Source organism: Callospermophilus lateralis, chromosome 3, assembly GCF_048772815.1.
Source record: "Callospermophilus lateralis isolate mCalLat2 chromosome 3, mCalLat2.hap1, whole genome shotgun sequence".
In the NCBI taxonomy this organism is placed as follows: domain Eukaryota; kingdom Metazoa; phylum Chordata; class Mammalia; order Rodentia; family Sciuridae; genus Callospermophilus; species Callospermophilus lateralis.
Window position 1 is genome coordinate 193,315,916 of NC_135307.1, and position 23,308 is coordinate 193,339,223.

A 23,308-nucleotide genomic window follows, 5' to 3' on the forward strand; every position below is an offset into this window, starting at 1 on the left:
AGAGGGAGGCGTTGAAGGCGCTTCCGCAGGTGGGAGCCCGGCTCTCAGTAGAGCCCAGGTGAATGCCTCCTGTGTACCTGGAAGGGGCAGGGGCTGTGTCCAGTTACTCGTAGGTCACCCGGGAAGGATCGGGACCCCTCATTGCAGGAAGAGACCCCGCCCAGCCCCACTTGGGCTGATGCCCAGCAGCTGGCTGAATGCTGCCCTCCAGGGAAGCGGGAGGGCTGCCCCAGGCCGGCCCCGAGTCGGCCAGCTGCTGTCGCTCAGCTTCCTTCTCCCGGCCCCTAAACCCCGCGGCGTCCTGACCGTCCTCCCTTCATCACGCTCTCGTGTTTCATTTGAGGAGTTTGGTGTCCAGGCAGCACGGAGTCTGAGGTCGGGGGCGGTTGACCCGCACCCATGTTTGCAGTGTGTTCCCTGATGTCCTCTTGGGGCCAAGTCCACCTAATCCACGGTTGGGACTTCGGTGGCCATGACCAACCCCCTGGCTGAACGAGCTCCCTGCTCTCTCAGTGCTTCTGGGTCCTCTGCCTCGTCCGCTCCTGCCCCGCTGTCTCCTTACCACGGTGGCCCTGTCATGTCCTGGGCTCCTCGCTCTGCCGGGTGAAGCCCCAGCCCCGCTCCTCCAGGAAGACCGCAGGGCAGCGGGCGCCACCTCAGGCCTTCACATGCACGGTGTTTGTAATTCTCAAGTCCTGCCTGTGTAGTTGTTGACAGCATTAAAAGAAACTCATTTTAAAAGACGTGAACACGTCACACTTGACCACCACACACTAGGAGAGCCTGGACTGTGTACCGTGGACACGAGACGGCAGGGCCAGCAGACGTCCAGAGCTAAAACTCGCAGAGTGACTGTGCTGGGGAGGTTCTGGCCGTGCGTGGGGCAGAGTTCCTTTCAGTGTCGGCACCTCCCTGGGACGTTGTCCTGGAGGGAATTGAAGAGACAGAGGGGGCTTTTCTTTCTGGGCGGGTGGCTCTGTGCTGCTAAGTGCTTGGCAGGGGAGAGGCCATCTGGTTCTTGGGGTGCAGGTGTTAGGGGATCCCTAGCTAAGGGCTTCGCCTGCCCCTCCGGAGGAGTCCTGTCTCGGACAAGCACTTGCAGGGATTCTGTGGCCCACTGCTTCGTTCCCTAGTGGGGGGCTGTGTTCACCTCCTGACCCCCAGGGGCCGTGGCTTGGGTCTCGATGCCAGCCGGGCTCAGTGGAGGCGAGATGGAAGGTGGAGCTGCTGCTCCTGGGTGGGCGCCTGGCGCGGACCTCCCTGGGCACCCCTGGCTTTGGTTGGTTTTGCCCAGAACCCAAGGCAGGTCCCTGTCGGAACGGAGTCCAACCTGCTCTGTTTGTCTGTCTGTCTCCACGCCCTGGCTGTAGTCGTCGGTAAAGCGCCGCCGTCCACGACTTCAGGCAGCCAGTCTCCCCCCGAGACGCCGGTGCCCACCCGCTCCTCCTCCCAAACCCCCGTGGCCGGCGTCCCGGCCACCACCAGCACGACGTCCACCGTCACGGTCACCGCGCCGGCCCCCGCCGTCACAGGAAGCCCGGTGAAAAAGCAGAGGCCGCTCTTGCCGAAGGAGACTGCCCCGGCCGTGCAGCGGGTCGTGTGGAACTCATCAAGTAAGTTTCAAACGTCCTCCCAAAAGTGGCACATGCAGAAGATGCAGCGTCAGCAGCAGCAGCAGCAGCAGCACAGCCAGCAGCAGCAGCCTCAGTCTGCCCAGGGGACGAGATATCAGACCAGACAGGCTGTGAAAGGTACAGCCCCCTCTGCTCTGCGTGGCGCCCACTCCCGTTGCCACACCGACAGGACAAACCATTGCCGTTTTTTCCCTCCCGTTTGTGTTCCGGCCATCGTGTCCTGAGGGCCTCCCACGTTCCATTTGGCGTTATTTTTTTTAAAGTTGGTTTGCAACTCACTTTTCACTTAAAAAAAAAAATTTTTTTTTTTTAAGGTGATACATGCCTCTCTTCTCCTCAGAAAGGGGACAGGATGTTCATATAGAATTTTGTTGAGTGTTGTCCCGTTCACCTTCCATTTCATTGTCCTTCCTTCCTCGGTAGCCACAATCAGTCACCTAAAACCCTTTCCTCTGCATGTACACACAAGTATCTACACCCCCCCCCACGACACCATAAAAGTACTTATTTTCCCCTTTTTTTTCCTTTTTAAGACATAAAAATGGTACCATACTTTTTTTTTTTCACCCATCAGCATGTTTCGAGGTCTGCCTGTGTCCCAGCATACGGCCCTGCCTCCTCCTTTTGGACTGCTGCGTAGTATTCCCTAGTTTATGTAAAGCATTTCCTTCCCCGTGGGCTTAGGTTACTTCCATTTTCCTTCCTACCATAAGCAGTGCTGCAAAGAAAGTCGTACCTTTGTATAGTCTTTCCACGGGCACATGAGCCAAGCCCTTGGCCTTGATTCGGGAAGAGTACGGTGTAAGAGGTTGACAGTAAAGCTTACTCTGAAAACCAGGGATTTGCCACACCCATGAGATAGGCCAGCGGCAGGAACTGCTTGATGAAGTTGCAGTATTGAAACTCCCACCAGAAAGCGGGACGCTCCATCTGCAGCTGACGTCAGGGCACACAGAGGGCCGATCTGCCCAGGGTCAGTTTGCCCAGGTTTGTGAGGCTGGGGTACATCTGTTCCTCGGGGAACCTCCTCTAGATCCTGGAAGGTGGGGCCCCTGATTGAAAGTCTCCTAGTGAGTGCACCGTGGTGAGCAGGCCTTCTCATTAGCAGCAGGATGCAAGGTAAAAAGGTCGCTGGACCTCAGAGGAGGCCCGTGTAACCCTGAGATTGGGGAACGGAGAGGAAGGAGTGGAAAATTGGAGAGGTCGAGTTGGAGGACGGTTGAAGTGACCTAGTGCTTAAAACACTGTTGGAGCTGGGCGCAGTGGCCCACGCCTGCAATCCCAGCAGCTCGGGAGGCTGAGGCAGGAGGATCGGGAGTTCAAAGCCAGCCTCAGCAAAGGCGAGGCGCTAAGCAACTCAGTGAGACCCTGTCCTTAAGTAAAATACCAAATAAGTCTGGGGATGTGGTTTAGTGGCCCAGTGTCCCTGAGTTCAGTCCCTGGTACAAAAAAGAACAGTTCTTGGGACAGAGCTGGGTCTAGGTTGCTGGAGACGAGGATGAGTACGTCTGTCTTCCTACCCGTGAGCATGCTCCTTCCCCGGGGAGGCTTGGTGCTGCCGGAAAGACTCGTGGACATTATGGTCCTCAGCTTTCCAATTGTCTCAAGATAAAGTGACAAGGACCGATGGCTTGTTTGCAGCGCTAGTTAAGGTGGTAAGACACACCTGAATCAGCTGGTGCGCTAGACAGGGAGTCCAGGTGAACTGACCTCTGCTTTGACCTGTGTGGAGGTTTGGGGCCTGTAGGTAGGTTGAGGGAGCAGGGAGGGTGAGGTGTGGGCTCAGGAGAGTCAGGAGACAATATGGGGGCAGAAGGGCGGGGCCAGAAGACAGAGCCCCCTCTTCTGTTGCCCTGTTGCAGGTCGGAACCAGCTGGGGTTCCTTGGGCACCTGGAGTCTGCCCCGGGCACTCGGGGTACCAGGGCTGCCTCACAACCTTGAGCTCTCAGAGGTGGTTCATGTTTGCTCAAGTTTTTCTACTGGGGTTGGGACCTAGCCTGGCTCCTTTGGTCACTGTAGAGTAGAAAAGCCCACAAGGGCTGCTGCACTTGTCACCACAGCGTTGTGCTGGGACAGCCCTTCCTATGTTTCTGGGGTGACCAGAACCCTTTGTTCTCCTAGCTGTCCAGCAGAAGGAGGTCACGCAGAGCCCGTCCACGTCCACCATCACCCTGGTGACCAGCACGCAGCCGTCCCCCCTGGTCAGCAGCTCGGGCTGCACAAGCACCCTCGCGTCCTCCGTCAGCGCCGACCTGCCCATCGCCACCGCCTCGGCCGACGTCGCCGCCGACATCGCCAAGTACACGAGCAAGGTGAGTGGCGGGCGCCGGGTGGGCTGCTGCGGGGGCCCGGGCAGAGGACCCTGTTGCTCCCAGCCCAGATCCGCACTGGCTCTGAAGTCCGTTCTCAGCAGGGTATCGAGGGCGGACTCAGTCTCACCCAGGAAGCCAGGAAGGCTTAGATCCTAAAACCGGCCCATAAAATCCAAAAGGCGCTGGAGTCCCCTTTGGCCTTCAGGCTGCGCATGGAGCACAGGCTCTCCTTGAGTGCTGGAGCAGAGGACAGCTGGCCCAGGGGCTCTGGGCCCCCGAGGTTCCAAACAGGGAGGATTCCAGGGTCAGCCGCGTGCCACTCGCGATGGTTTTCTGTCCTGTTCATCGCCTGAGCCAGTTTTGAGTTGATATTTTTATTTAAACTTAATTCCTGTCATTTAAATCCGTTCGGTTTACAAACCTAAATAAATGAAGCTTGATCTCACCAGATACCGTTTGTGTCAAGGCTTGGACCTGGAGGGAGACTGACGGGGTGTCACGGCCCCCACCCCCGGGGAGCCTTTCTTGCGGACGGCTCTGTGGGGTTGGAAGAGGGCTGATTTCAGCACCCATGTAAGGTGGTGTCTGGTACTGTCTGTGTTTCCATGTGCATTTGTCCCTGCTGTCCCCCTCCTTTGATCTGGTCCCAGCTGTTTATTTACAGATAGGTAAACTGAGGCCGGCCGGTGGTCAGGCTTATCACTGACACTAAGCCCCTGTTCCCGGCTCCTGTGGCCGTGGGCCTTCCACCGCCCCCTGCAGTCCCCTTTCCTCTGAGGCAGGACCTGTTTCCAGGGACGTTTTCTTCACCATTTAAAAGAGCGGACAGGGTCACTTTGGGGGATGGGGGTGGGGTGCTCCTGACGAACCTTTCTCTCTCTGAGGTGACCTGTTGTTGGAGACCCGGGTTTCTGTGTTTTGGCAGAAATGCCTTCCTTATTAACTCCGAGGTCTTGGCGGTATTTGGAAGTGGGCGTGGAAGTCACTCCACAATCCATCTTTAAAATGGGAAGTCAGCATTGCGTTCTTGGCAATGGAGTTTCCCCCACTGTCCCGCGTTTTCTTGTGAGGCCATTTGGTCCAGTGCTTTCTGTGGACGTGCCTGGCAGCAGAGTCCGGGGGTCCATGAAGAAGGACCCCCTGGGAACCACACACAGCAGAAAGTGTGTACCCTGGCCGCAGCCTGCAGAGGGCGGGACTCGCAACAGATATTTCACTCATTTGACTCCCATTTTGGGGTGAATTGGGGTTCCTCTCTTGGGGCCCGCCAGCTGGCATGCAGGTGCGTGCTCACATGGATTTGTTTTTGTGCAAAACAGAATGTGAACAGGCCTTCCTTTATGGCCACCTCCTCACTGGTGGGCAGGCCCGGGTGGCCTTGGCCTGGTTTTCCCAGTCCCTTGCCCACACCCCGCCGGGCGCTCTGTTGGCACCTGGCTTTGTTCCCTGGGGAAACCGCAGCTCAGGGAAGGTGAGAAACTATGGCGGGACAGAGGCGTTGGATGCAGGGTGTCCTTTGTCGTGCCTTCCATCTGACCTGGAGCTTAGGAAAGCCCAGGGGAGACTGGCCGCCGTCAGAGCAGGCCTGACAGACCTCTCTCCTGACCCCTGCTGGCCCGTGGCGGGGGAGGAGGGAAGGTCTTCCCACTAACACATTTGGTCAGCGGTCTCTGGGTGGCTGCCACACTGCCCTGGCCGGCTTCACAGGCTGACCGGTGCCTTGAGAGACTCGTTAAAGGGAAGGAAGACGGGAATGAAGCAGGCAGGCAGTGCCCGGGCTGAGGGCATTCAAATGGCAAATAGCCAAGTCCACCTGGCAGGCTGCAAAGGAACGAGATGTTGCAGGTGGACAGGCCTCGAGCCAGCACCAGGGCCTGCGTGTTGCACAGGTTCATCTATAGGAATAAGCAAACCTGTAGGGGTAGAGGGCAGGTTGAGGTTTGAGGCCAGCGGGGGCCACTTAGCGAGACCCTGCCTCAATATAAAAAATAAAGTGGCCTGGGGGTGAGCTCAGAGGGAAGGTGTCCCGACTGGGTTCAGCCTCTAGTACCAGAAAAGGGCCAGGGTTGTCAGAGACCTGGGAGGTGCAGACGGGGTCATTGGAGGGGTGGGGACTAATAAGGAGCCGGTGTTCTTTGGGGCGTAATGAAAATGTTCTGGAATTGATTTATAGTGATGAATGAGTCACTTCAAATATTTTAAAAGCCATTGGTGTTTTGTGTGCATGTTTGAGCGTGCACTGGGGACTGAACCCAGGCCCTTGTGCCTGTTAAACATGCTGTGGACCTATCCTGTCACTGAGCTAGGACCCTGGCCACTCAGACCCTAAAAACCACTGCATTAGGGGCTGGGGATGTGGCTCAGAGGTAACGCACTGTCCTGGCATGTGTGAGGCACTGGGTTTGATTCTCAGTACTGCAAATAAATAAACCAAATAAAGGTCTAGCAACACCTTAAAAAATTAAAAACAAATAAATTTACATTTTAATAAAATTGGAATATACAGTTTAATGGTATGTTGTGGATTATCTCTCTCTCTCTCGGGATTGAATTGAATACAGGGCACTTTACTACTGAGCCTCTTTATTTAAAAAAAAATTTGACACAGGGTCTCACTCTCTGGCCTTTAACCAGCTGCCTCAGCTTCCTTAGTAAACGTGTTTTTAAAAGAGAATTGATTAAGGGTTGGGGTGTAAGTCAGTGGTAGAGCACTTGCCTACTATGCTCGAGCCCCTGCATTTCATTCCCAGCCCTGAGAGAGAGAGAGAGAGAGAGAACTCAGCAACAGTAACAAGACCCCCTCTCCCTCAAACCTGCCGTGTTAGGCAGGACCCATCTGTGGACCGTTGGGCCTTTCCGGTTCAGTCTGCAGTGTAGAAACTAGCATGAGACTTGTGAACTAGTCTTCAGGGCAGGAGGACCAGTGACCGGGAGGGACACGGTCACTGCTGCCTTCTCTGTCGATGTCAGTTCTGTTGCCTGGAGAAGCCGCCGATGGTGACTGGATGGTTTGTTTTTGTCTTTCAGATGATGGATGCCATAAAAGGGACGATGACAGAAATCTACAACGATCTTTCTAAGAATACTACTGGAAGCACAATCGCTGAGGTCAGAGGTGACAGGATTCCTTACTTAGCTCTGGACCGTAGAGGCTGCTATAAGGGTGACGTGATGCACCCGGGCCTGCCTCCGTCGCCGCGGCCCCTGCTGTGTGAGGGGTGGGTGGGCTGCTTCCTCCCCAATGCCCGGCCAGCAGCTGTGCCACTTGGCCAGGTGGGATAAGTAGCCCCATCCGAGCCGGAGTTAGTCCCTGGGTGAGACGGGAGACCGTCCTTCCGCTTCATGTCGCATCGATGCCGTGGTCTTTCCATAGGCCGGGCCTCTCTGCAGTCGTGATGTAAGCATTTGCACACAGAAATTCTCAGGGGGCCCAGGGAAGCCTCGGACTTCTGGTGAAGCACGAACGGTCCCCTGGGAAAGGGACTCTAGTGCAGTTTGCAGAATTCCCTCTCTGGCCGATTGACCTGGAGAGTGCGCTGCTGGCTGTGTGGCCGGGACAGCTGCTGGCTGTGTGGCCGGGACAGCGTGGGCCAGCTCCCAGGTCACCAGGTGAAGTGCAGGTGGCAGGGTTTCTGGGGTCCTGAGGGGTGAGGATGGAGGTGGGGAGTCCCATGCACGGCCTCCGACGGGGGACCTGGCAGTTTCTGAAGGAAAGCTGTGTGAACACAAAGGGTTAGGAGGAGTGGGTTTAAGAATTCCTTTTAAGAACCCGCCTGTGGTTGGGGGTGAGCGGGTTCGTGGTGTCTCACCTGGAGCCCTGGTCAGATGGGGCCGCACTTGTTTTCCCATTTTGGAGGGTGATATCCGGCCCCCTCCCCCGCCCACTAGACATGAGATTTTGGCACTGAAATGAGGTTGTTCACCCTCGGAGGGTAAATCAGAAGTTTCAACCTCAGCCCCTGTGACCTTTGTGCTGGGGACTGTCCTTCGCAGCACCACTGGCCTCTACCCACTAGGTGTCAGTAGTAATCCTCAGTTGTGTGACAACCAAAGTGAGTCCACATTGTCATTGTCATGTGTGACCAAGCCGCTTGATAATTAAAACCCTCAGATCAGTTCAGTCCAAGCTTATTTTCCCTTTAAATCAATATGGTCCAAATTGGGGTTCTCCTCCTGCCAAGATACCCTTTCATTTCAAAGACGCTGGGCTTTGGAATTTCAGGTGAATGATCATGGATTCCACCTGGATGTTTTATAGGTGAAAAATCACAGCTATCTTTATTAAATTTTCTTAGACAAAAATGAAAACTTTTTTTTAAAATTACTTTTGGGGTGCTGGGGATTGAACCAGTGGTGCTCTGACACTGAGCTTCACCCCAGCCTGTTTACTTTGAGACAGGGGCTTGCTTAGTTGTCGAGGCTGGCCTTGAACTTGCCATCCTCCTGCCTCAGCTTCCTGAGCCTCTGGGATCACAGGCTGCGCCTCTATCCAGACTTCTGATGTATTGTTTGGGGGACTTGGTCCTTCACTCTAAGTGGCTTTTCTAGTGCCGGGTCCTTCCATGGTAGGTGGTGCTCTCCGCTGGTCTTCAGAGCCAGCATTTCTCATGAATTTGGGTCAACCTGGTCCAGACAGGTGCTGGGGGAAGGTCAGCGCCCAGCCTGGCTGCCCAGTCAGGAGAGGCTGAGCTCTTGGGGCCTGCTGGGGAGCAGCTGGACCCTCTGAGGGCCTCTTCGGAACCTGCTTTTCTCGTTCCAGATCCGCAGGCTGAGGATCGAGATTGAGAAGCTGCAGTGGCTGCACCAGCAGGAGCTCTCCGAGATGAAGCACAATCTGGGTGCGTCCCCGCTGCTGGGCCTGCAGGGCTGGGGGGGAACCTCGCGCCTTGAAGTCGGGCCCAGAAGTGGACAGAGTCAACTCTGGGCCAGCGGGACGCCATTTGTGTGTGCTGGAGGAGTGGGCACACCGAACCCTGGGGTGGCTCACCCGGAGAGGTCACTGGTGGGAACCCTGCTTTGTTTTGAGGCTACCGAGGACGGTCACTGACCTACAGTGGTTCACCTTCCAACTCCTCTGTAACTTGCTGGTGCCTCAGTCTCTTCACTTGAAATCTGGATACAACAGAACCCTCCACAAGGGGCTTCTTTAGGAACTGCATTAGCCAGAGCGTAGAAAAACGATCAAAACTGAGGAGCTGTCTCCTGAGAAGGGTCTGCGGGGTTCCCAGAGGAGACGGGGACCATGTGGTTTGTGGCCTACATGGCCGGAAAGACTTAGAGGCAGAGACGGTGCTGCAGGACGGCGAGCACAGGCTGCCCGGGAGTGGGAGCAGCCCTGGCCTGGGCTGGGCTGACATTTACAGGGGGGCTGTGTCCGAGCTGGGCTGGACGGGGAGCCCGGGTGGGGCTACACAGTTTCCCCCAGGTTTTCCTGGGTTTGCATATTTCCCTCGTTTCACAGGGGCTGGGCCAGGGTTTGCGACTGTGCTTTCTGAACCTCAGTGGCTGTGGTGTCTGCACTCCTCTGGATCCCAAATCCCTGTGTCAGTTGGGTGGCTGGGGGGCTCAGGTCTGCCACCGTGTGGTGGTTTTCTTTGTCCCTGCCCCTTGTTGGAGTACTAGAGATTAAACTCAACCACTGAGCCACAGCCCCGTCCTTTTATTTTATTTTTAAATTTTTGATACAGGGTCTTTTTAAATCGATGAGGGCCTTGCTACATTCTGGAGGCTAACCTCAAACTTGGATCCTCCTGTCTCAGCCTCCCCAGTCTCTGGGATCACGGGCCTGCGCCCCAGCTCCCCGGCTGTGTTTGTCTTCCTTATAAGGGATTAATTTTTCTGAAATTTTTTTAAAATTTCAGAGTATTTCAGGAATTGAACAATGATTCATTTTCCTTTATTTCTACCAAGGTCACTTGCAAATGATTTGCAAGTGGACTTATGTTCTGAAGTAACTGGTCTTGACTGCCTGGTGTAAACCTAGAGAACTCTCATTCCTGGGTGACCCGACACTTGTCCTTAGCACAGTGATCAGCCCCAGAGTTCCTCTGGTGCCTTGGATCTAGGGCCACAAGACACACCCCTGAGTCCCAGGCCCTGCTCTACCCCGTTTCCCCCTCTGGGAAAGGAGCAGAATGGTAGTCCTTACCCCTCAGAATTATTAGAAGCCACACCTGCAGATAGCAGAAGCTGTGTAAGTGTTCGATAGGGAAACAAAGTATATACTAATGATTATTTGAAGGGTTTGTTTGAGGAACTCCTGTGATGTCCTCTGGGGTTGAGAATCACCATTGGTCTCCTCTTGTCTCCACACTGGGGACCTCACGGACACTGTCACGTGTGGCTCTGTAGCCCCGAATGGCGGATTCCTTGCTTACAGATGACGACTGGGCTCAGAGAGGCTGTGTTATGGGCCCAGAGTCACACAGCTGGTGGGGGTCTTTCCTAGTCGGGGTTTACACCCCTGCCTGTCTGAGTGTGGGGTGCAGCCACCCTATGCCCAGCCGGGGTCAGTGATGCAGCCTGCGCCCCCGCCCTCCCCCAGAGCTGACCATGGCTGAGATGCGGCAGAGCCTGGAGCAGGAGCGGGACCGGCTCGTTGCTGAGGTGAAGAAGCAGCTGGAGCTGGAGAAGCAGCAGGCGGTGGACGAGACCAAGAAGAAGCAGTGGTGTGCCCACTGCAAGAAGGAGGCCATCTTCTACTGCTGCTGGAACACCAGCTACTGCGACTACCCCTGCCAGCAGGCCCACTGGCCCGAGCACATGAAGTCCTGCACCCAGTCAGGTAGTGCGCACTCTGGGCGGCAGGGCGGGGCCTGGGCTCCAGGGGACCCCGCGCTGAGGGCGGTTAGCTGATTAGTGTGGGTTCTGGGAGCGAGCGTGAGTGTGGCGCACAGACCGAGCTGACCACGGGCGCCTGGCTGCCGACTTTTGATCTTCTCTTAGGGCGGGGATGGTCCTCGGCATCCGCGGGGCACAGGGCAGCCTCAAGTCAGAGCGGGCCGGCCCCCATGTCAGCAGTACTCGGGTCCATCCTGTTTTGGGGGTGAGAATAGACCCACAGCTCTAAATAACGGGGATTCCTACGTGGAGGCCCGGGTGTAGGTGTGCGGTCTGTGTTGCTGAGGCCGCAGCAGCAGCAGCCGTGCCCCCTCCCCAGCTGGAGCAAGCCGGCTTCTGCCGAGAGCCGCAGCAGAGAGGACTGCCCTGTTGGGGTTTACCAGTAACGCTTCAAAAGTTAATCTTCAGAGCTAGTGTTTGTGGCAAAGGACTCTAGCTTTATGGGGTTGGAACTGAAAGTCTTGGGCTGGGGTGCGGCTTGTGGTAGAGCACCCTGGGTGCCATCCAGAGCACTTCCCCCACCCCCAAAAGTCTCCATTTAAAAGAATTCACTGAAAATATTACATAAAAAACACAAGGTTGTATGTTGTAGCAAAATTTGCAGAGCTGGCGTGTGAGTGATTCTAACTTGAGAAACGGCAGTCCCGGGCTGGCAGACCCTGAAGGCCCTATGAATATTTGAGGCTTTGTAGCCAGAATCTGGCTGTGTGCCAACAAGATGTCATTCCTAAGAACCGGTGGCCGACTCACTTTCTGTCGCCGTCCACGGGAGGTGTCTTCTCGCAGTCTTTAGACTCCTGCTGCCATGGCGTGGCACTCCGCTGGTGTCTGGAGTGTGTGAGGTGCCCCGAGCGGGCCCTGCAGCTTGGCCACACTGCCCTGCGGCTCTCGGGGCGTGGTGAAGCCTGGTTTATGTGAGTCACTGTCGGACGCCCGCTGTTCCCACCGTCTCCAGAAGCTCTGTGCTCTCTGACGGCTTTTCCCACCTGCCTCAGACAAAAACAAGTGTCCAGGGCTGTGGTGGACCTAAGCCTCTGAGTCATGGCGGGCTCTTGAGGACAGGGGTCATCAGCTCCGAGAACACGCTTTCCCTTCCAGAATGACGGATCGAATCGCTGAGTATCAGAAAGCCAAGGTGCTCTCACAAAACCGACTCGAGACCTCTGGGTGCCTGGCCTCCCTGGGTCTGCACTGGACCCTGGGTGGGGCCTGGCCGCTGGTGCCATGGGGCGCGGAGTGGGCTCCACACGGGGCCGGAAACCATTGTGCCTGGCTTCCCATGGCTTCCCTCTCTCCCCTTTGTCCCCAGCCACCGCCCCTCAGCAGGAAGCGGACACCGAGGTGAACACAGAGACCGGGAGCAAGCCCTCCCAGGGGGGCTCCTCCAGCGCCCAGCCAGCCGCCTCGGACACCACCAGCGCCTCCAAAGAGAAGGAGCCGTCAGCTGAGAAGAGCAAGGACAGCAGCTCGGTGAGGACCCCCCGTGCCTTGGCCAGTGCCACCCACCCTCTGTGTCCAGGACCCTTGCCCTTGTGTGTCCCACCCACCAAAGTCCCATGCTGTCTGGGTTTGTCTGGAAGAGTCAGCTGACGGGGGTCAGGGCCTGCCCCGTGGACGGGCCAGAAGGCGAGGCTGAGTTGGCCTGTGCAGGACCTGGCAGCTGCTCTCAGGACCTCCCGGTTTAGAGCAGCGCGTCCAGGAGAACTCTGTGATGGGGAGGGTCCCGCCCACTGTGGCTGCCAGTAGCCCCTGCGGCTGTGGAGTACTCAGGATGGCGAACGAGACCAAGCATCAGATTTTTAAATTTGACCTTAGTTCACTTCGATGCAAGTAGCCGCATCTGGCTGGTGCTGCCATAGTGGACCATGGAGGTCACACCCGCTCATCTGTACACGTGACATCGATCGTAGGGGGCACACGGATCATCTTTCATGTTTGTAGTCATTGTGGACTTTGGCCGTCATCATCAGATAATCAGTCGAGACCCTGGTCTCAGGGTTGGTACTGCCTCACAAGAGGCCTCCAAAGTGAACGGATCCATTTCTCCTTCTGTGGTGCAGCAGGCTGTCGGGTGTTGGGTCGGTCAGCCGGTGGGTGCAGGCCCAGGGAAGGTTCTCAAGCTCAGGCTGGAGTGCTAGGGAGGGGCCACCCCGCGCCGGAGGAGTCTGGGAGCCAGAGCACAGGTGTGTGCACACCTGTCCGACTCCCGCGGACCACGCCAGGTGGAGGGCACCGAGATGCCCTGGGGGAGCAGTGAGCACTCCCGGGACTCCCTGGGTTTCCCTGGGGGGCTCCATTGGCCCCAGTGCCCTGAGTCCATCTTTCTTTGTATTTCTAGACCCTCGACCTTTCTGGCTCCAGAGAGACGCCCTCCTCCATTCTCTTAGGCTCCAACCAAGGCTCTGGTATGTCGCCCCTGGTGGGCGAATGGCGCTTTCACTTTCATGCGGGCAGGTTGGGAGCCATCTTGTCAGGGAGCCCAGGGTTAGGGCAGTGGTTTTCAAGCTGTTAGGGATCTTTGGGGAGCCTCAGCTGGGCGGGCTTGTGGGGTGAGGGTATGGCTGGGCGAGGCAGTTTCCCCACACTTCTCCGCACTGGTCAGGATTTACCTGTGTTTTGTTACCGGGGCCCACGTGACACTATTTGGACACAGGGTCCTGCCCTGGGAAATGCCAGGGTAAGCAAAGCCCCGTAAAGTCAGCTCCTGAGGGTCCTTGGGCCTTCAGAGAGGTAAAGACAACGTGGAGGTGGGCGGTGTTTCTGGACCATCCTTCCCTCTGGCAGGCTGTTTGGGGGACTTTTCTGAGACGAGTGGATTTCTTTCCTGGGGTTCGGGCCGCCCTTCTCTCTCAGCCCTGTGGTCTTTCTCCCGCACTTTCCTAAACCAGTTCTGGTCACTGCAGGTGGGCTCAGACCCAGGCCTTGCTTGTTGAGGACCGTCTTGCTGAATTCAGGGTTCTTGCCTGTGGCCTTTCCTCCGGGGCCATTTTGCCTGCTGGTTCTCTTCAGCTGGACCAGAACCTCAATGTCACTTGTGCACACCGAGCGCTTAGAGGAAGCAGTGTCTGTGGTCAGGCGGGGAGGGTTCCCCAGAGGCCAGGCCTGGAAGGGCCCGTGGGAACTGGATGGTGGAGATGGTGGAGTGGGTCTAGGGAGGATGTGAACTTGGCCTTGGATTTGATTGAAGTGCCCTCAAAAAAGCACCGCCCTCGGGCTGGGATCGTGGCTCAGTGGTAGAACGCTTGCCTGGCATGTGTGAGGCCCTGGGTTCGAATCTCAGCACTGCGTACAAAATAAACGCCCGTCCACAACTAAAAAATATTAAAAAAAAAACAAGCACCGCCCTTTGTGCTTCCCTTGTAGTCCTCAGATGGAACCTTCAGTCATGCCACCGCGTGGCACTAAGATGCCGCGGCATCTCGGATCGTTTCAGAACAGAGCCAAAGCGACTTCAGGTCTAGTGGCGTGGTAGCCCCAGAATATCGCCCTGCAGCTTGGCTTTCATGATGGGAATTTGAACGAGTTGCAATGATAAAAGCTTCTTTGGGAATCGAAGTTGAAAAAAAATGAGCTTAAGACAGGAACTGAGCCGCCTGTGAGGGGACTGTGGGTGTGTCCGAGCTGGGGGCGGCATGCGGAGGGCCAGGCTGGAGTGCTGCTGCCCACAGCTGTGCCGTCCAGAGGTTCTGCAGCTGCGAGGTGCTGACGGAGGTGGCCCGGGAAGACTCGTGACACTGTGTGTGTGGGATCTGCCAGAATAAGGATCGCATGTGGCACGGTGGCCAGGAGAGAGGACATGGCTGGAGGGCCTTTTTGTAGGTGGTCAGAGAGTAAATGCAGGCTCCGTGGTCTCTGTCCATTTGCTTCGCTCAGCCGTGGTAGCAGGAAAGCAGGCCTAAGATGACACAGAACCAATGTGAGGGTGTGTGTGTGGGGTATGGTGTGTGTGGGGGTGCGTGGGTGTGTGCTGATGCGTTTGGGAGTGCAGAAGCAGGTGTTGGGCTGGGCGGGGCTGAAGCATCGTGGTATCTGGGGAAGTGAAAGGAAGGTCACTTGGGAGCCTGTGGCTGTTGCCGGTGGGGGACCTGAGCCGGGCAGGTGAAGCCCCTTCTGTGGCGCGTGGAAGATGGCAGAGGAGTGCTCACTGGTGCTTCCTGAAGGACAGGAGGCACTTGCACTCCTGGTCGCGCCCAGTGCCTGGGGGAGAAGTCACTCTGTCCTGCAAGGCCCAGGGAAGCCCACCGGAGGCCCGAGTCACTTGGAGAGCGTTTGCCGAGCCAGGACTTAGGTGACCCCAGACCCGAGCTTCACCCCCGGGACCCAGACCAAAGCACTGCTGTTGGAAGTCAGAAGTGGTTGTGTCGTGGCGCGTGGGGCTCAGTCACAGGGGCCGCAGACGTGGCCCTGGTCTTGGTGTGCGCCTCCTCCCGCTCCCCTGCTCCTTCCTCCCACGTGGCCTCGTGGCCTGGTGTCCAGGCCCAGCCCTGGGCCGCAGTCTGGCTCACAGGACCCGGGCGCCCCGGCCTTCCTGCTTTCTCAGCGCCGCAGTGTGACTCCTCACCTGCACCCGAGCCTCGGGGCAGCTGGAGGAAGTTCCCCAGGACCACAGCCCTGTCCCATGGCTAGTTTAATCTCGATCGCTGGCCTCAGAAGCACAGATCCTCATCTGCCTCATCCTCCCTGCAAACCCCTTTCATCAGCCCCCATTCCGCCCTGAAGAGGTGACTGTCGTTCCCTGCTCCGTCTCAGACTCCACCTGTCCTTCCTGCTGCCCTCTGTGTGACATGGGGGACACGCTCTGCCTTTCCCTCCTGGCCACCTCCAGCGTCTGACCGCTTCTTGCTTCCTGTCCTTTGTCATAGCCATATTCTCCACCCAGCTGCCTCCTTCCCTGGGTGTTTAAATACGCTTCTCTCTCTGCTCCCTCCTCCACCCCCCGCTTTGCCAATGGAATGTTGTGCCCTGAAGGCCGTGTCTTATATCTGCACTGTGCCACTGGTGGCCACTAACCCCTGTGGCTGTGGAACCCTCGAGCTGTGACTAGGAGTGGAGTTTCATATTTTACTTTAGTTGACTTAACAGTAGCTCTGCCAGGTGCAGTGATCCACATCTGTTAATCCAGCAACTCTGGAGGCTGAGGCTGGAGGATCATAAGTTCAAGGCCAGCTTCAAGACTTAGCAAGGCCCTAAGCAACTTAGTGAAACCCGTCTCAAAATAGAAAAGGGCTGGGGGTGTGGTTCAGACACTTGAGTGTGGTGTGACTCACAGGACTTCCGTGTCTAAAGGGGCCTTCCCCCAGGTGTTTTTGGTGAAGATTGGGACTACACTGAAGGAGACGTGGTCCCCCGTTTTATGGTTTGGAAAGAGACTGGGCAAGGGCAGCAGGCTGGGGTGTGGCTCCACTGTGGAGCACTTGCCCTGTATGCATGAGGACCTGGGTTCTGTCCCCCGCCCCACCAACACCCGCAACCCCCAATTTTTTTTAATTAAAAAAAAAAAAAAAAAGAAGGTATTTTGGCAGAGGAGGAATACCAAGCAGAGGGTTCATCGTCAAAATGGAAGGACAGGAGTACTTGGCGCCAGGGCACTGGTGACATCTGCGTGTTGACCAGCAGGCCATGGGCCGTGGCCCCGTGGGATTGCAGACCTGAGTGCTCTCATTTCTTCCCAAAGCCACGTGTACTGAGGAGTTGTATCAGAGCAGCAAGACTCTCATCTCCAGCCCCCTCACCCATCTGGCTAGCTGGTCAGTGCATGGGAGATGTGCAGGAGGTGGACCGTGCAGGGGGCTCCCGAGCTGTCTCCAGTACCTGTGCCGGGGGGACTGAGGAGTCCGTGTGGAAGGAGAGGTTTAAGTAGGGGCGTGAGCTCCCTTGGTAGGTGGCATAGGCCTCCCCTGTTCATCTTTTTCTTTTTTTTAAATATATATTTTTTAGTTGTAGGTGGACACAATAATTTTTATGTGGTGCTGAGGATCGAACCCAGTGCCTCACGCATGCTGGGCGAGCGCTCTACCGCTGAGCCACGACCCCAGCCCCTCTCCTGTTCATCTTTTAAGACTTCCTGGTGCTGTGGCGTCTGCCTGCAATCCCAGTGACTTGGAAGGGTGAGGCAGGAGGAGCACAAGTTCAAGGACAGCCTCAGCAACTTAGTGAGACCCTGTCTCTCAATACAAAAAAAGAAAAAAGAGAGATTTTACCTAAAGCAGCTGCTCGGCCGACAGAGGGGAATAGGAACTAGAACAGGGATCTCTCCCCAGCCGTCTCCTGCTGGTTCTGGTTCTTATCAGCATCCTCTCCTGTACCTCTATCTCCTGATTTGATTTTTAGACAAAAGGCAAGGGTGAGGTCCTCTTGTGACTTCCTCCTCCAGTGTCACTTAGGCTACTCCTTGGGGGCTGCCTTGCAGGCCGAGTCCTCAACACCCCTTCTTCTTGTGCTGCCGCTGCAGGCACCGTCCACTGACCCCACTTGACCCCCATCTCCTTCCCCCTCCTTCTCGTCATACTCTTTTGGGGACTGGAGCATCTGCTCTGTAACCATGGTCAAGTCTCCTTTTGTCCATCTGAGTCTGTAAAGGCCACCTGCAGGACTGGGGTGGTCGGGTCATTGTGGAGTCCCTGGTCTGCTGTGGTCCGTTTCCTTCTCAGGCTTCCTTGCCCCTGGAGGCCTCCCCGCCATCTTATTTTCAGTTTTTTTCCACCAAACTCCTGACCACTCCAGCTATTTCCCTGAGACCCTTTTCTTCCACTCTTCGCCTCTTTCAGCTGCAGGTTTGATTTGTGGGGGAGGAGTGGCCCTCGCCCCTCTGTAGCCCTGCGCCTCCTCCCCCTCCCCCAGCTTCTCCAGCGCCCTCTGTCCCTCCCTGCGCCTGGCCGGGTCACCACTGTCTTCACTGACCCGGATGCTACCTTCCTCCCATGGCGTCCAGCGCCTGCCTGTCTTCTTGTTGGGCTAGGCTGTTAGCAGAACAAGCGGTTTTGAGGATTTTGCTTTCAAAATCCTGACACCCTGGGGCTTATCTAGTGCTGGTGGCTTTCCCCTTACCTTGCGCCTTGTCCCCCGCCTGTGGCCTGTGCTGTGTGCAGTGGTCCTCTTGGGGTTTGATCACGTGTTTGAAGGCCGCAGTGGCCCGCGGTGCCCCGGGTGGGAGTGCAGGAGCCAGCGGGTTCGGGGCTAGCGCCCTCGGGGGTTGTGCGGAACCGACCGTGACCGACTCTGAGCTGCCTTGGTATCTCTTCAGTTAGCAAAAGGTGTGACAAGCAGCCTGCCTCTACCCCAACCACCACAGACCACCAGCCGCACCCCAACTACCCCGCCCAGAAGTGTAAGTATGACCCTGTCCAGCCGCGGCCAGCTCGGCTCGCCAAGCCTCGTCCTGTGTGTGTCCGTGTTTCTCTGTGGCCGTGTCCTCCTGTCCTGTCGCGTGGGCTCCCCTCGCTCTGCAACTTTCTTCTTAGTGACGCCCCTCGGGGCCACTGCCCGCTGCTTCACGGTGAGAGCCGGCTGGGCTGGGCTTCTGGAGGGTCAGCCTCCGTCTGATCCCAAGACACCAGCTCTCCGTGGCCGGTGGGACGAGTCCACCGCGCCCCCACTCCCTCCGCCCCCTCCGCCTGGCCCGCTGCCCCGGGTCTTCCAGGACCCCAGCTGGTCCCAGTTGTCACCAGAGCCGCAAGGGTGACTGCCTTGTGGGACTTTTCTCATGTGTAGTGATGTCCAGCAGCGTCACCCCCTAGGGACGCTCCAGAAGAGCTCCAAGTGCAGGGATGCCTAGTGGGGAGGGGCCAGAAGATCAAGGCTCCACCCCCAGCCCCATTCTGTCCGCCACAACACTGCCCCCTTCTGGCCGGCCACACCAGTTGCAATGAGTTCTCTCCTGGTGACCCTCCTGCCCCTTGTCTTCCAGAAACAGCTCCCGACTCACCTCACGTGCCTCCTGCTAGGCAGTAAGAATTGCAGCCCCGTTAGGTAACAGTAGGGTCCCTTCCTCAGCCACCCGATTCTGCCTCTAAGCTTGATCCATGACCCCTTCCAGCCCAGTGTCCTCCCCTCACCTCAAGAATGCTTTAGAAATCTGTCTGAACGTAGTAACTTGGTAAGTGACCCGAGGCTCGCGGGAGCTGGCTGCTGGCCGCGCAGAGCCTGCAGAACTGGGCTGCTGGAGGAGGGCCGTCACTGGCTCCTCTCTGACTCTTCTGTCACCTCACTTGTCACTCAGCTTCCTTCCTAGTGCTGTGTCTATGTGTCCTTGAAGCCATCCTAGGTCTTGCTCTGGTTCTGCATCCTTTTTAGACCGTCCCATTGGGCGTGTGCGTCCAGGTGGGCTTAGCCCTCTGGTCCACAGTTATCCTTTTTTTATGATCCTCCCCCTTGGGTGGACACTTGTGATTTGGTCATGGGTCTATTTTCCAGTTGCCTCTAGATTGGTTCGAGGACCGCGGTGGGTGGACGCACACTGTCCGCCAGTCTCCAGGGCCTGCCTCCTGGCTGAGCCTGGACGCAGGGGTGCCCGGGACGTAGTGAGGGTGCAGGTCTCCCGTCCCAGTAGTCTTCATCCTTGACACCCTACTGATTTTGCAGCCAGCTGTGTCAAGTCCTAAAAATCCTAGGCTCGAGGTCCTAGTTCCACCTCTGTATTCTAGAGAGCCACAGACTGGGGGAGATGGACGTGGCGGGATTTGGACCGTCCATGGCGAGCGGGGTGGAGGAGAAGGTGGCTTCCCGGCTAGGAGGGCGCGTGGCCGGCGGAGCGGGCAGGGGTGCTGACCGGTGCCTTCCCTCCGCAGACCATTCCCGGAGTAGCAAGTCCAGTTGCTGGGGCGGCGGCGAAGAGAAGCGAGGGTCGGCCCGCTCCGAGCTCGGCGCCGGCTCCAGCGCCAAGAGCCTCCTCCCGAAAGAGTCTCGGCTCGACGCCTTCTGGGACTAGGGGCAAGCTGTGACCAGACCGCCCGTCCCACGGGGGAGGACCTCGGACACCAGGAAAACGGGAAGCGGCGGAGACGGAGAAGGACCCCTTCAGGCTCAGGAGGGCCGCGGGCGCCGCGGGCAGCCCCCACGCAGCAGCGTCCAGGCCCTCGCCGAGCGCCCGCGGGAGGGGCCGCTGCTGTAGGTGTAAATAATGTACAATTTGTGGATGTCACTGAACTAGAGCACCTTCCCTTTTTATATTTGTATCGACTTTAACTTATAAAAAAAGAAAAACAAGTTTAAAAAAAAAAATCCACCCAACAACGAAAGGAATGTTGGCTGCGGAGGCGCACGGGCAGCCTGCCCTCGGGGCACGGCGCTCCTGGGCCTGGCCTGGTGGGCACGGCGCTCCTGGGCCGGGCCTGGTGGGCACGGCGGTCCTGGGCCGGGCCTGGTGGGCACGGCGGTCCTGGGCCGGGCCTGGTGGGCACGGCGGTCCTGGGCCTGGCCTGGTGGGCACGGCGGTCCTGGGCCGGGCCTGGTGGGCACGGCGGTCCTGGGCCGGGCCTGGTGGGCACGGCGGTCCTGGGCCGGGCCTGGTGGGCACGGTGGTCCTGGGCCGGGCCTGGGCTTGCTGCTGCACAGCCTCACCCTCGGCCCCCAGGGAAGCCAGCGTTGTCCTGTGTCTGTCCCCGCACACCAGGCCGGTGGCCCCTTGGGATGCCTGCGTCACAGTGTCCTGCCACGCAGGCCCTGCAGACCAGGGGCCGTTTATTCTGTGTGGTGTCAGTGGTGGCTCCTAAAAGGGAAAATCAACATCCTGTTTACAGAAGATGCTCGGAGGCTAGTGAGCCCTGCCCAGCTCGTCACCAACGCGGCAGCAGAGAGAAGCCTTTTCTTGTTTGTGGTTCCTTTGAACACTCACACACCCACGGGAGGAGATGCTGTGCTTCTAGAAGCAGGAACTCAAAGGCAGATGCACACCGAGGAGCGTGCGTCGGAGGAAGCATGTGTGTATTATTTATATGATGGAGCTCTGCGTTTTTATGTAAGCATGAAACAGTGGCAGTATGAGAAAGCAAGACCGTCATGCTGTCTGTTACACTACGTAAGCTGTAGTACCATTTTGTATGTTGTGTAAAACAAAAAGCATTGATCAAAGCAAAAGGTGATGTATGTATATGAGAATATTAATTGTACGATATCATTCCAGTACATTCTGTTGTACATTTTAGTCTCGTTTACTTTCTCTTCATTGTTGATAAGAGAATGCTGGCTGTACGGTTTCCAGCTAGCCACCCACATTAGAGAAGAAAGAAGAACAGATATTAGAAGAAAGCAGGAGAGAAAGAACATTTGTGAATTACAGTTGTCAAAAAAAAAAAAAATAGCCTAGCTGGCCTTATTTGTGAAGCATAATTGCTTTTAGCATATGGAAGTATTTTTTCACATTTTCTTTGTATAAAATTTGTATTAAACTTAAATATCTTTTTTGAAGATGGTGTTTCTTTGTGACTGAGCCCGTGGAGTTGCACGGTGTGGTCTTGGGTTCCTTCCCTCCCTCCCTGCCTTCCTCCCTGCCTTCCTCCCCTCCCTCCTTCCCTCCCTCCCTCCTTCCCTCCTTCCCTCCCCCCCCTTCCCGCTCCTCTTTCCTCCCTCCCCCTTCCCTCCCTCCTCCCTTCCCTCCCTCCTTCCCATCCCCCTTCCCTCCCTCCCCCTTCCTCCCTCCTTCCCCCTTCTCTCCCTCCCTCTCTCCCTCCCTCTCCCCCCCTTCCCTCCCTCCCTCTCTCCCTCTCTCCCCCTTCTCTCCCTCCCTCCCTCCCTCCCTCTCTCCCCCTTCTCTCCCTCCCTCTCTCCCTCTCTCCCCCTTCCCTCCCCCCTTCCCTCCCTCCCCCCTTCTCTCTCTCCCTCTCTCCCTCCCCCCTTCCCCCCCAGGTTTTTCAGATTCTTCACTTTTTTTTAAATTAAACGGTTTTGGCAAAATGGCTTGGTCTTCCTCGAATTTGGAGTTTTCCCGGTGGTGGGGATGGCTGTCCATGTTTGCAGCCAAACACAGGAGGAGGGGCCCTGAGAGGCCAGCACCCCCACAGGGCGGCACCTGACCCTAGTGGCCCTTGTGAGCACCGGGGGTGTTGCAGGAGGGCGTGGGGCAGTAGGGAGCCGCGACTTCTGTGGCCTTGGAGACCTGAGCCACCCAGAGTCCGTGGCTGTGCTGGCCTCCATGCTCCAGGCCTGGGAGGGGCGGAGTCTGGAGAGCCTGAGGCTACTTGGCCTTCTGGGCAGCAGGGTCCGTTTTTGCTCTGGCCAGTGGTCCCCAGATCTCCAGCCCAGCAACCCTCCTGCCAGGGCCCCGTTTGAAGGTGTGTGCCGTGTCAGTTCCTGAGTGGTCTGCCTGTGGTGCACTGCCCCGGCACCGGGGTGGGAGGTGGGATGTCCCCACCCTTGCCAAGCTTGCATTCCCAGTCATGGGGCTGGGATTTCAGCAACTGGAGCAGAGGGGGGAGCATGGGCCTGTGGGCTCCTCCCTTAGGATCGCAGGGAGGTCACGGAGTGAGTCCATGCAGGCAGGGTCCTCAAGTCCTCCCAGGGTCAGAGGGTCAGGCTTTGTGGCCAAAGCAGCCAAAGGGCACCATAAGTAGACGTGGCAAAAACCATAAAGTGCCATAGACTGACCTTTGAGTTTCAGTTTATTGCAAAATATTTTTTCCCCAACCACCTAAAAATGGGAACATTTTCTACTTATGGGCCCTGAAAAAGCAGAGAATGGGCTGGAATTGTCAAGGGGGATGGTGTAGAGGAGGACCAAGAGGCACAGGTGACTGCCCCAGTTGGAACCATCCGGCATCCTCTCTGCAGAGGGGATGTTTGAGCTAAGACCTGAATGAAGAATTGGCTGTGGGCGATCAAGTAGGTGAGGAAATGGTCCAGACCCAGGGACCAGGAAGTGCAAAAGGACTGGGGCACCTGTGAGCTTCGTGGGCTTGATGAACAGCAAGAAGGCTGCGTTGGAGTGATGGGTTTGGAGACACCAGGCTCCAGTCGGGGTCTGTAACGTGCATAGTGGGCTGTGATTTTCTCCTTGATGCTTGGCTGTGAGCCACCCTGAGAGAGTCTAGTCCCTGCCCCCTCTGCCTAGCTGCTGTGGAAGCAGGCCCAAGGAAGTGACCAAAGTGCAGAATCAAAACTCAGAAACGTTAGTTTCCTTTTACGGGTGCCCATGTGCCCCTTCTCTGTCACCTCATCCTTAAGGTCAGGAAGGCGGGGTAGGCTGGAGCCTGTAGGGCCAAGGGGCCCAGGGGACAAGTGATGGGGCGCCGTCCCCCACTGTCTCAGCCCCAGCGGGCCAAGCCTTTTGCCTCTGGGCTTCTGTACTCTGGGCCTGGCGCACCTGTCCATGGCTGGCACAGCGAATTTTAGTTTTACGATTTATCATTCTAGCCAGTGCTGTCACATGACTAAAAGTTCAAGAAACACAAGGGCCCACAGTATAAAGCCCTTCCATTCCAGCCGGCTCCCTCCAGTGTCCTTCCTGCATGTCTCTCTGTTGGCGAGTTCCAACAAATGCAGAGACATCTTTGCCCTTTCTTACAAATGGTAGTGTCTGTCCTGCCCTT

At 57.0% G+C, this 23,308-nt stretch overlaps 1 protein-coding gene across 20 annotated transcripts in view; it reads left to right on the plus strand.

The window, feature by feature from the left end:
• The window catches only part of Zmynd8 (zinc finger MYND-type containing 8), a 97,821-nt gene extending 77,632 nt beyond the window's left edge, over positions 1 to 20,189 (plus strand). For 14 of the 20 annotated variants that reach the window (XM_076852000.2, XM_076852004.2, XM_076851994.2 and 11 more), the window contains 9 exons: positions 1,371 to 1,751; positions 3,757 to 3,947; positions 6,975 to 7,055; positions 8,707 to 8,785; positions 10,492 to 10,731; positions 12,097 to 12,257; positions 13,126 to 13,192; positions 18,031 to 18,114; positions 19,574 to 20,189. In XM_076852000.2, coding sequence (XP_076708115.2) covers positions 1,371 to 1,751; positions 3,757 to 3,947; positions 6,975 to 7,055; positions 8,707 to 8,785; positions 10,492 to 10,731; positions 12,097 to 12,257; positions 13,126 to 13,192; positions 18,031 to 18,114; positions 19,574 to 19,713 — 1,424 coding nt within the window. In that variant the 3' untranslated portion in view covers positions 19,714 to 20,189. The remainder of the gene's footprint in view (positions 1 to 1,370; positions 1,752 to 3,756; positions 3,948 to 6,974; positions 7,056 to 8,706; positions 8,786 to 10,491; positions 10,732 to 12,096; positions 12,258 to 13,125; positions 13,193 to 18,030; positions 18,115 to 19,573) is intronic. The other 6 variants (XM_076852005.2, XM_076852007.2, XM_076851992.2 and 3 more) reach the window with 3 other exon arrangements.
• Positions 20,190 to 23,308: the final 3,119 nt, after the last annotated feature.